General features: G+C 41.9%; 1 protein-coding gene across 1 annotated transcript; it reads right to left on the reverse strand.

Annotated features, from left to right (window-relative positions):
- Window positions 1–63: 63 nt before the first annotated feature.
- On the reverse strand, window positions 64–9011 carry PSMD7 (proteasome 26S subunit, non-ATPase 7). The gene is made up of 7 exons (XM_003998205.5): window positions 8838–9011; window positions 6446–6537; window positions 5290–5382; window positions 4459–4556; window positions 3637–3717; window positions 1721–1812; window positions 64–1028 (listed from the first exon to the last, which is right to left on the reverse strand). The coding sequence occupies exons 1-7, from the start codon at window positions 8909–8911 to the stop codon at window positions 584–586; spliced, it is 975 nt and encodes a 324-aa protein (XP_003998254.1). The 5' UTR covers window positions 8912–9011; the 3' UTR covers window positions 64–583.
- Between the last annotated feature and the right edge of the window lie 3794 nt (window positions 9012–12805).

Consider the following 12805-nt stretch of genomic DNA (forward strand, 5'->3'; position numbering starts at 1 on the left):
AAGTCTTGGCTGCTTGTGAGAACAACTGCCACTCCCAGAATCAAAAACGACTAGAACACAGACTTAAAAACCAAGTCATTTAATTGTGTCTTCAAAGGTAAACAATATTCGGGGCTGGATCCCAAGCCCTGAGAATGCCAGAGCTGAGGGTACAGAGTTCAGAGGGTCAGGACTCAGGGTGTTCTAAGGCAGAGCACTTCTGGAATTCATGCATTCCGTTTTGCAATTTTGCAAACTGCCAGAAACAGACCCCAAGAGTCTTTTAAGATGGGGAAAATTCAACTTCCACTTTAATAGGTAAGAGTGAAGAGTACCAATAATGTTCCGTTTACCTCTCCTCACTTTTCTCACATGACCGGAAGCCTGAGCTAGCGTGTCCCACACACACGGCAGCCTAAGCTGCGGTTCAGGTGCGAGCTCAGTGCCTCTGTGCACTCCCTTCCACGCTGCAGCAAGAGTGACCCGGGGCAGAGAGCTCTCAGCAGTACAGCTTTTAACAAGCACGTAAAGTAAAAAGAACCCTCTAGTGGCACACTGAGTTAGTTTATAAGATTTTAATTTACAAATTAAAAAGCTACATGTTTTATTTTTTCTCCTTTTTCTCTTCTTTCTTTCCGTCACTCTTTTCCTTCTCTTTTTCTTTCTCTTTGTCATCTTTCCTATCCTTTTTGCTTTCTTCTTTTTCCTGACCTTCTTTCTTCTCTGCATCCCGGTTGGCAATTTTGTTGTTGATGAGGTTGTGCAGGGCAACCACAGAACGGATCAACGAGGCCAAATACACCACTACCATCTGGTCGTTGGTCTTCAGGTAAAAGGCCTTGACAAACTCCTGGAGGCTGACATCCGGCAGCAGGTTGAAGACGTCCTGTAGCTGGTAGATGATCTGGTGGTTGATGGGCAGCTTGCCCGTGGCCACTTTCTCCAGGTAGCTCCTGATATCCAGAAGCTTGGAGTTCAGTCCCTTCAAACCATGGACCTGGTTTGTGATCCGCTGGGAAAGAGTGCCCACTGTAGTGTCTTTGATGTCTCTGTAACAAGAAGGCAGGCAAAAGCATCAGTGCATTGTATTATCACACAGGGTCTCAGAATCCAGGCAAACACCCAGCTTCGCGGGGAGGGGCAGGTTTTCAAAAGAAAAATGTTACTTCATCATTCTATCAAGATAAAGTGCCTTAATTTTGTTTTTATTTGGAGGCAGACATTTTATCTTTCTCATCGCAAGGCATTTCTCAAAACACAGGAGAGAACTAAAAATGAAACCATTTCACTTAAAAAAAAAAAACCCACAAAACTATCTATTTCAACTTCCATGAAAAGGGTGCCATTTTCTCCGTCCTCATCTGTATGATGTTGTGAGGAGCCTAAATCAGTCAGGACTAAATTGTGAACTGGAAGGAATCTTATTTGAGAAAAACTATGAGCCTTTTGAATTAAGTGAGGGTTACAGTATCTTAAAATAAAAATCCATCCTCACACATAGATTGTCGGCAGGCTACCTTCCCCGAGAACCACACGCACAGCAAGAGCACACATCTGCACATCTTCACACATCTGTTCCTGTCACGTCAATACTGCAGTTGCCCAACAAGATGTATTACCCACCATCATAAATCGTGACTCAAGACACCCTAGAAATGTTCCGGGCCTAGAGCCCAGATCTCTCTACTCCTGACAGAGCCTCTCGGGCCGCTCATGACTCTGACGCCATCCTGAGGCTCACCGTAACAAGTGCTCCACTCCGACTTCCTCAGCTTCCTCTGCTCCAATTTCACTGGTCACGTGCTCAAATGTTTTTGAGGTTGGAGTTCCATCCTAGGAGAGGAGGCTTAACCTTGGTTATTTGCTTACAAGCACAATGACACCCATTCCTTCTCACACCTTGGTTCCTCTGCTTTCAGTCAAATCACCTCACGGGTACAGTACTAACTAGGTTTCCATGTGCCGGCAGAAATGGGGGAGTTTGCTTTGAAACCTTCATCTTCTAAGCTGACATTACAAATGGCCCTGCCCAGTGTTTCCGCAGAAAATCTTGACAGTCCCTTAAGACTACTGTGGGGATGGACACTCGAGGAAGTCTTGATTAACTTGATTCTTAAAGCATATAATCCTTTCTAGAATAGGCAGTATACACAATACCTGTACTGGAAACAAGCTCATGTCAGATAATCTTTGAACGTTCTAGTGTCCCTCAGATCCAGTGATGCCAGAGCACCAAAACAATGCAGTCAGAACCAGCTTTCCGGTGGCCTGAATTAATCAAAGGTCTGTCCAGGGATGTGGTTCACTGTATCACCTGGGGACCTCCTGATGGGGCTGCGGAGCAACTTTCCACAGACCCCGTGCCAGAGAAGAGGCTGTACATCTTCTGTAAAGGCTATGAAGTGTCTGCCAAGGCAGGAGGGCATAGCAGTGAGGGCACATTCTGCAGCCAGACAGCCTGGGTTCTATGGGAGCTGTGGGACCTTGGGAAAGTCACTTAACTTATATTAAGTGGTGTAAATGTTAGCAGTAATTATTTTATCCAGGACAGTGTGAATCCTGCAAATGCCATTTATGTCTTTACTTTGGAAGCTAGAATGGCCAGGACTTCATGGCACGGCTTTCCAGGTGCTCATTTTCCCTTGGCTTCATCTTCTGTTATGGCCTTCATGTCCCTTCCATCCCTTATTGAAAAATCTTGCTTTTGTGTGTGTGTATGGGTGTAAGAACTTCTAACTCTTTTTGGAAAGGGCAGGGTAAAATTAACTTAAAAATCGTATCAGACCAAGGATGAAAGCCTTATTTCAACAAGGCAATAAATCTTCACCTAAGCTCCCTAGTGGCAAGGCAAAAAGAGAAACAGGCAGATAGAGTTCAGTGCAAGGAACATTTGCAGGGAGTTAACCTAAAATCTTTTTCCTGATTTAATAGCTGGACATAAGGATAAAGACTACCTATCTAAATCCAGACTTTATCCTTTAGATTTTTGACTTTGGAAATTCAAGATTGAGTTCAAGTGCAAAACTTTATGCTCACAACAAAACACATATATTTTCACACCACATGCTACCCTAGAATCAGAGTTTAGTTTTCTTGGAAATAGGGAAAAGCTATCTTCTGGTACCTCTTCGTGTCTACACCTGGAGTGCAAGCTAATGGACCATACAGCAGGTATTGGATGCTGTGGAGTGGAACAGTCAGGCGTCAAATCACACAGATGGGTCCTGCCATCTAGCTCCAGGCAGCTCTGACTCACTCTATTAGAAAACCTCTATCTTGTCCGCAGGGAAGGAAAATCCTCAAGGAGAAAGCAATGCTGGCCCAGGGGGAGCAGAACAGTGGAAACTACATTAGATTAAGACTAAACTCACCAGGCTTTGCACTTAACTGTGCTGTCAACATCTCTGGACAAATGTATGAGGAGGACTCTGGGCCTCAATTTCATTTGTAAAAGGGGATTTTGGATTTGTATGGTCCTGTCAATTTCTAAAATCTGCCCATTCAAAAACTCAAGGGGGAAAGAAACATAGTATCAAACTGTTGACAGAAATCAACAAACTTCTCCTTGTTAGAGAGAAAGGACTAAAACAACAAAAAATCTGAATAGTCCAATAAGCAAAAAATCTAATCTCCGAGGCTCATAGCCAGATGACTTACATCGTGAACTTCTTCCACTGAAATATATGCTTCTGTGGGCAGTCCCAGGTCCTTTGGCTTCACGTCAATAATGACCAGTACCTGGCAGAAAAACACACTTTAGCAAACCAGCTCACACCAAGCATAAGGCATAATCACAGCCACCCTTCTGATGAGGATTACTAAAGCTATTCATTCATTCAACCAGACATAAGCTGGAATTTTCAGCAGAAATGAGTCTACATTTCACATGATCCCACCATTTTCTCTGCTCTTCGCCCCCACCCATTAACAAGCTGAGAGGTAGTACAGTGCGGTTATCAAGTCTAAGAAAGTCCGAATCAAGACAGGCAACATTTTGGTCCCATCCCCAACAGGTATGAGACCTTACTAACCACTATGAACCTCACTTTTCTTGTTGTAAAGAGGTAACAACCCCATATAGCTATTGGGAGGATTAAGCACTTAGCACACGTTTACTGTTACTTATAAGTATCTTGGGTTAGTGTAAACTGTAGAAAACAGTACCAATTCGGGATGCCTGGGTGGCTTAGTTCATTTAAGTGTCCAACTCTTGATTTTGGCTCAGGTCATGATCTCACCCTCCCACCCCATCCATCCCCAGCTGAGTCAGGCTCTGCACTGACAGTGTTTATCAAAATAAATTAATTAACAAGCTAAAAAAAAAAAAAAAGAAAGAAAGAAAAGAAAATGCTACCAATCAACACAAGCAGTTTATAGAGAAAAAAGCAGTGAAATGATCTGCTATCCAAATCCAAATGCTTACATAAGTTAGCAGGCAAGGAATATCACTCAAGAGTTTTAAACACAGAGCAAACTTACTGAGTTAGGGCAGTATCTCTTCATAAGTTCATTAATGGCGATGTCATTCTTGTGTAGTTTAGGGCCTGTGTGGTACCACCCAACGATTCTTTCTCTGGCTGGGAAGGAAAACATTAATGGTTTTGAACTGTTACATGAAGATCTATATAGAGTTCCCTCCAAAAGGATGGTAAGATCTCTAGTTCTTATGTTCTCTATCTTTTTCAAAATTCCAGACACCTATTTTAAGCCTTGACATACTTGTGAAATCTAAAACTCAGGAATAGAATTCTCAGAAAATAAGCAGTGAGGGAAATCCAGAGACACCCACATCTCAGACTAGATGAGGCCAGTCACACATGAAACTAGAAAACAATTCCAAGACAATATGTAAACAAACACAAGTCTCTGTCACACAGAACCGTGAGCTGTGGGGGGAGCTCTAAGAGCTATGTGGTTGCTCTAAGGAAATAAAACAAAGATGACACGTGACAGAGAGAGATTTACCGTGGTGGTACTTAAGCTCTAGGGGCAGGTGGATTTCATTTGATAGTGCTTCACTTTTCTGCTGCAGAGGGCTAGATCTCTTACCCAAAACCTAGGCCTGTCTATCTGGTCTTAAATTGCTACTCTAATTTCTCATTTATTCCACCTCATTCCTTTACTACCACTAGTCTTACTTAAGACTAGCCAAGTGAAAGAGCCCTTGACATTAAACAAAGAGAAGGGAATACGTAGAAAAGGGAAAAAAAACCCACAGCACACCAGGGGCATGTAGCTGGGCATGCATACACAAATACACACAGATATAAATCAACACCTTCTTTAAAAAATCAATCAATCAAGACATACCATTGACCTTCTTAAACATTCCATACATGTTTTCCAAATAATCATGGTCTAAAAACCAGACAGAATCATCTTTGTCATCTTCATCAAAAGGTACTATGGAGAAAAAATAAGTAAGATGTAGTTTAGGGTGCTAGACAGAACTCTAGGGCATATGTTACAGCTGGAGACCCAAGGCCACATCTGATTGATATGTTTGGCTTGTTCAACACAGCATTAAAATTACTTTTTAAGTTGCTGTCATTAAAAACTGGGAGATTTCATATATAAATCCAGACTTCCACTTCTCTTGAAACTGAAAGACCTGGCAATAACTGGCTAGAGACAGACAGAGGACCCTCCTGTCCCCACCTTAACAGGGACACAAGCTCATCAGTCTGCTAAAAGCCCGATCACTTCCCAATATTTCCCTTTAACAAATAACATTACTGCTCAGTCCTTTCAGATACTGGAGATTGTGACCTCAGGTCTACAGTTTATTCCAGACCAATTATTTTGTTCTTTGTTGTTAATCATAAAATACATGGATACATTCTTTTTTTTTAATTTTAGAGAGAGTGCACACATGGATGCCAGCAGGGGAGAGGGGCCCAGGGAGAGAGAGAGAGAATCTTCAGCAGGCTCCAGGCTCAGCCCAGAGCCAGATGTGGGGATAGATCCCATGACCTTGGGATTATGACCTGACTTGAAATCAGAGTCAGACGCTCAACTAACTGGGCCAGCTAGAAGCCCCTGGATACATTCTTGTAAAGATTCATGATGCTGAGTAAAAGGTAATATTCTCCATCTTCCCCTTGCCAACCCATGACCATGGTTAACAGTTTACAGGGATTGCAAGGTTACGACATCAGAGCTGCCTACTTTTATAAAGTTTTGCTAGAATATAGCTACCCCTTTGTCAACATACTGTCTACAGTTGCTTTTCTGCTACAGTAGCAGCACTGAGCAGTTCCAATGGAGACTCTCTGGTCAGGAAATTTAAAATATTTACTATTCAGTTTAGTGAGTCCTCTTTAGCCTCCCTTTTCTATACTTTAGCAATTCTGCCATTGAATTTCTGGGTTGTAGTAAAAATGGAAACCATGAGGGTTTCTTTTTTTATTTTAAAGCTGTTTGACATTTTAACCATGCTCAGAAAAATGTAAAAGTTGTCTTGTACCTGCAAAACTGTTGGATACATCAAGTACTTTCTTTTGCCATGACCCCAAAAGCACACCAACGACACGTTTCTGGTTTCCAACCTTGCCTATTCTGAGGGAGAAAGCAGAAGGTCAGTCTGACGGGCACACAGAGAGGTGAAGCCAACAACCAGATACTCAACAGGAAATATCAATGGTATAGATACAAGTTAGTCTACCTGCGATCTAATCCCAGTAAACAAATGTGTTAGGTTAGTCCCTAATATTAAAACTTAATAAATATAATAGGTAATTCACGAACTTTGTACACTGGCATTTTTTACCCGCTTGTTATTTCTAAGAAATAACATGCTTGTTAACATTTCAAACTTTATAAAGTTTGCAGTTATTCATCTTAAATGGAGAAATGAAAATGGAGAAAATAAAAACTCCCCAGATCGTTAAGAGTTTTAAAATGTTATTTGGTTGGTGTTTGAAAAATACATTTCAGTTATGCTACCACCTTTCACTTTTTCTTTTGCAGCTTTCTCCTTTAAACTTTTCCCATCTTCTCTATCCTCAAATATTTTCAGAGATAAAGATGCTAATGTAGAACCACTTTTATGGTCTGGTGCGCCAACTGTTCTCTGGATTATCTAGCCCACGAGGACAAGCCCCACTAGAAGTTACAATTCTTTGTACCATCTAGGGGCTCAGACACTGGGTCCTGACCCTGAGTTAATGTGTGTGCCATCTGGTCTCTGTGAACGGCTTAATCAGGCAGAGGTCAGATGTGAGCTGGTGACGTAATTACACTGAGAGGAGGGCTGAACAAGTGAGAAAGATTTTACTTCAGCATTTCTATCTACCTGTCAAACCTCCTCAGTGATTTTTGTCTTCAGGAGCTACAAGTGTTTCACTTATACAATCTCATTTCAATGAGATCTTCACATAGGATTCTCCTTTAACCGCTAGCAAATGTGAGGCACAGACACAAAACAACTTTATGTTCAAAGACAAAGGTCACGCCAATGTGAAACGAACCACAATTCCTTAACAGTCACTGTATTTAATGCATTAATTTTTCTAAACATACAACTTGGAAAAAAATCTTTTATTTTTTATTATTTTTGAGAGAGACAGAGAGACACAGTGTGAGCAGAGGAGGGGTAGAGAGGGAGACACAGAATCCAAAGCAGGCTCCAGGCTCTGAGCTCTCAGGACAGAGCCCGACACGGGGTTCAAACTCACAGACTGTGAGATCATGACCTGAGGTGTGGTCGGTGCCGCCCAACTGACTGGGCCACCCAGGTGCCCCACGGCTCCGCAACTTTATAAATGCTTATTAAATTTGGGATTTGGGTCAAACCAAGTTAAGGATTCTATATCCCTGGTGATTCTGAATTTTTGGGAAATCTCAGGCACTGATTTTCCACACTTGCAAGGAAACTTCCACACCGTGTGCTTTTCTTTTGGTCTACAAAAACCCATGGTTTTTAAAACCCTACATCTGTTATGACAGCAGCCAGTAGTGTCTGCAGCATGTCATCCGAACAGAACTGAAATTAGCGCCCCCTTAGCACCTCTAGTTCCTATGGGAGAAAAATAGTAACTACTGTACAGTGGGAATGCCCTCATATCCTGTTAGACTGAGGGCTCTACAAAGCAGTGGAGGGTTTTGTTTGTTTTGTTTTGTTTTGTTTTAGCTCTGGCTGAATGAGTTGTACAAGGCAAGTTGCAGGAGAATAGGTGCTTCAACAACTGACTTTGTCTTTACACTTGCCAATTCAAGTAATTATCTTGTAAAAGTTATGAACACGTGTAACAGGTCCAGCGGGACGAACAGCTCCAAAACAAGCAAAGCGAAGGCGGAAGAAACATTTGTGGAATGTTTTATCTTTATTCATTAATGCCCAAATCTCCTAATGCTCTTATTTTTAAAAGAAACACTTGACAACTAATCTACATTTTAAGTTCCCACCAAAACAGATTCCTGCTTAGAAACCACAGCTCTCCCCGGGAGCCCTTCAGGGTACTGAGACCAGAATTTTGGTGACAGCCTTCAGAGGCACAGAAGCACAAATCTGCAGCGTTTTCCTACGAGGCACCGAGTCTTTCTGGTGAAAAGGGGCGGACGAAGTGACAGATGGGCACGAGGCCTGGGGGATCAGGGCCAACTGAAGCTTGCCCCCATATTCTGGCAGCGTACGGAGTTGGGTAAAAGGAAGGGGCAGTCCGGACCGCGGAGTGCCGGATGGGGACGGGGGGACGATGCTGGGTGATTTAGGCTTCGTGATCCGAGGGTGGTCCGGGCCCCTGGGCGAGTCAGTGCCACCCCCGGCCCATCAGCACCCCCGCGGCCGCCGCGCCGTCCCAGCGTGCCAGTGACTCAGCAGCGGCGATCCCGATAGGCCGCCCCGCGCACCCGCTCACCGGTTGAAATGATCCACCACACTGAGCAGCACCAAGGGGTGAACTACCACCTTCTGCACAGCCAGCTCCGGCATCGCGACACACGCCGCCCGGCAGGCCCCGCTCCTCGCGACCCGCAAACACCGGCAGCCTCAGGGACTCTCGCGGATCCTCCAGGCCCGGCTCCTCCTCTTCCGGCTCGGCCGCCGCCACGGTTCCCTTTTTCCGCTCCCAGAGTGCCCCGCGCGCAGCCCCGGGTTTTCGCGCCAGCTGCCATCTTGAGGACGGGAAAGACCGGGGGCAGGTGGGGCCCGCCTTGGGTGACTCGCTGGGAGATTTCCTGGTCTTCGAAGCTAAAGGCACTCTGGAGACTGAGAAAAAGGTTGACCTCCTGGTATTGGGCCTGCGCTGTCACTTGCAGCGGCCTTTCGCTTTAGTTCCTTCGCAGTTCACACCCTCCCCCAACCCTTACGCTGTGTGAAGACTGCAGAAAAAAATACTGGAAAAAAATAGTAATTCATATCTCCACCACCCAGAAAATGTTCACCTTTGTTTCATGTCAGAATTCTCCAGAGTTTAACTCTAAATCTCTAGGGATGCCTGGCAGGCTCAGTTGGTAGAGCCTGCAACTCTTGATCTAAGGGTGGGAATTCAAGTCCTACATTGGGTGTAGAGCTTACTTCAAAACAAAACAAAACAAAACAAAACCTCCGAAGGGATGGATCTCTAACATGAGGGCACATTCTTAAAGTGGGTTTGGTAAATTTATCTCATTTTTATTGTTGGGGAATTTCCCCTTAATATTTACTGTGGACACTTTGCCGATAATCAACCTGTTTTTATTTTTCCACCTGTGTATATTGCTTACCATTTAACTGGGGCTAGAAAAGTTCAATTTGTGCCTTGAGTCAGACCATTCGGGTTGTTTTTCACATAAAAGCTTAGGTAAGGGTTGAAGTAACTGAAAAGTAATACGAAATATGTTTTGATATTTAGCTAGGAAAGAGAAAAAGACTAAGGATAATGTAGCAGGTGAAGACAAGCATATTTGCAGAAAGGCAAATTACTTAAATTTCGTGCAAGTTTACATTTCTAATTCTGAGTTGTATTTGTAAACAAAAACATTACCTAAGCGTCTTGAATGCTTTGCTTATTGTTTGCCCTGTCTTTAAACAACTTTTACCTTCCCCGTAGCTCCAGAGGATCTGACCTCTCTGAAGAATAACCTGGAGCCTTTTGCTCTGAATCTTGGCCTCCTTCCAGTATAATCAGGGAGCTTTGAGTATTCTTTTCTGGGTCCTACCCATTAAATTCATTAAATGTACTCTTCCTACTTTTGGGAACATTGCTTTGCATTTTCATTTGTTTTAATATTTGTGATTTGGTTAATAGTAATTGCTGCTACTTGAGAAAACAGAACTTTAAGATTAAGAAAATGTAAGTCAGTCCCCATTGTGTGATGTGGTAAAGCATGCTTGAGGGGTTTTAGTGCCTGTTTTAAAGTAGATATTCTTGGGGTTCCTGAGTGGCTTAGTGGATTAAGCAGCCAACTCTGGTATCTGTCGAAGTCATGATCTGGAGCCCCATGTCGTGCTCTGTGCTCACCGCGTGGAGACTGCTTCGGATCCTATGTCTCTCTTTCTGGCCCTTTCCCACTTGCTCTCTCTCTCTCTCAAAAATAAATAAACATTAAAAAAAATTACAAAGTAGATATTCTTGTTTCATCTCTTCTATGATGTTGTTCAACACAGGATAGACATGTATCTGTTATGGAAAGAACTTGGAAAGATTCCTTCCCCCCAATTTTGTAATTAAAAATATAATAGTGGGGCGTATGGGTGACTCAGTCAGTTGAGCGTCTGACTCTTGGTTGGGCTCAGGTCGTGAGCTCGTGGTTCATGAGTTCGAGCCCCATGTGGGGCTCTGTGCTGGCAGTTCAGAGTCTGCTTGGGGTTCTGTCTTTCTCCCTCTCTCTGCCCCTCCTCTCTCTCTCTCTCTCTCTCTCTCTCTCTCTCTCTCTCTCTCTTTCTCTCAAAAACAAATAAGTAAACTTTAAAAAATCAAAAAAATTAATAGATATCAGAAGATCAAAGATTGATTTTGATTTTTCTCGTGTCAAGTAAGGCTTAAGAATTGGAGCCTCAAAGTGTGCCTGGGTGGCTCAATTGTTTAAGTGTCTGGCTTTGGCTCAGGTCATGGTCTCACGTGCATTCAAGTCAGGGCTCTGTGCTGACAGCTTGGAGCCTGGAGGCTGCTTTGAATTCTGTCTCTGCCTCTCTGCCCCTCCCCTACTCACACTCTGTCTCTCTCTAAGATAAACATTAAAAAAAAAATAATAAAAGTCCTTAAGAAAAAAAAAAGAATTGGAGACTTAAGGAAGCTTTTTTTTATATATAAAAAAACTGAAATATGTAGAATTTAAAGAAGATGCCTTGAAATCATAAGGAAGGTATTTTCTGTGTTGCTCTCCCCCCTCCTTTTTTTAAAAATGGAACTGACTTGAAATATTTGATACTGTAGCCACTACTGAGTGCTGAATTCATTCAGAGGTATGCAGAACGTTCACTAAATTCTAGACTTAACCTGATGAGAGCTTAAGGATAATACATTTTCCTCTTCTTTGATCCTCTTTGTTTTTCTTTTTTTAAAAAATGTTAAATTCTTTTTCCAGATTGATTGAGACATAATTAACATATAACATTGTGTAATTGTAAGGTGTACAACATGATTTGATACACATATATATTGCAAAATGATTACCACAATAAAGTTAGTTAAGACCTGCATCACCTCACATAATTCTCTTTTGTGTGTGGGGGGCAGTGGAGAGAACATTTCTGATTTACTCTCTTAGCAACTTTCAAATACATAAGCCAGTACTGTTAACTATAGTCACCATAGTGTACATTAGATCCCTATCTTACAGTTGGAAGTTTTCCCTTTTTTCACCAACATCTTGTTTCTCCAGCCCTTTCTATCTCTGGCAACCACTATTCTACTCACTCTTCCTGTAAGTTCAACCTTTGAAGATTCCACATATAAGTGAGATCATACATTATTTGTCTTCTTGATATATTTCACTTAGCATAATGCCCTCATGGTCCATACATGTTGCAAATGGCAGAATTTCCTTCTTATGACTGAAATATATATATATGTGTGTATATGTATACATATATATATAAACACATATACATATACACATACATGTGTATGTGTATATATATATATGTAAATCTATATACATAGACACACATATATATGGCATTTTCTTTATCCATTCATCCATTAATGAACACTTCTGTTGTTTCTATCTCTTGCTGTTGTGAATAATGCTACAGTGAACATAGGGATACAGGAATCTCTTTGAAATAGTGATTTCATTTCTTCTGTATCCATACCAGAAGTGGGTTGCTGAATCATATTGTAGTTCTATTAGTTATTTGAGGTATCTTCATACTTTTTTCCATAGTGGTTTTACCTATTTACATTCCCATCAACAGTGCACAAATGTTCCCTTTTCTCCTCATCCTTGCCAACACTTGTTATCTCATGTCTTTTTAATAATAGCCATTTTATTATGATGTGAGGTGATACCTCATTGTGGTTTTGATTTGCATTTCCCTGATGACTAATGATGTTGAGCTGAGCATCTTTTTATGTATCTGTTGGCCATTTGTATCTCTGGAAAAATGTGTATCCTGATCTGCCCATTAAAAAAATACTTATTATTATTTGTTATTGAGTTGTATGAGTTCTTCATATATTTTGGATATTAACCCGTTATTAGATATAGGGTGTGAGAATATTTTTTTCCATTCCCTAGGTTGCTTATTTTGCTGTACAGATGGTTTTCAGTTTCATATAGTCACACATTTATTTTTGCTTTTGTTGCTTATGCTTTTGGTGTCATGTACAAAATAGTGTTAAGATCAATGTCAAGGATCTATTTCTCCTATGTTTTCTTCTAGGAATTTTACATCTTAAGG

Source organism: Felis catus, chromosome E2 (assembly GCF_018350175.1).
Source record: "Felis catus isolate Fca126 chromosome E2, F.catus_Fca126_mat1.0, whole genome shotgun sequence".
Lineage (NCBI taxonomy): Eukaryota > Metazoa > Chordata > Mammalia > Carnivora > Felidae > Felis > Felis catus.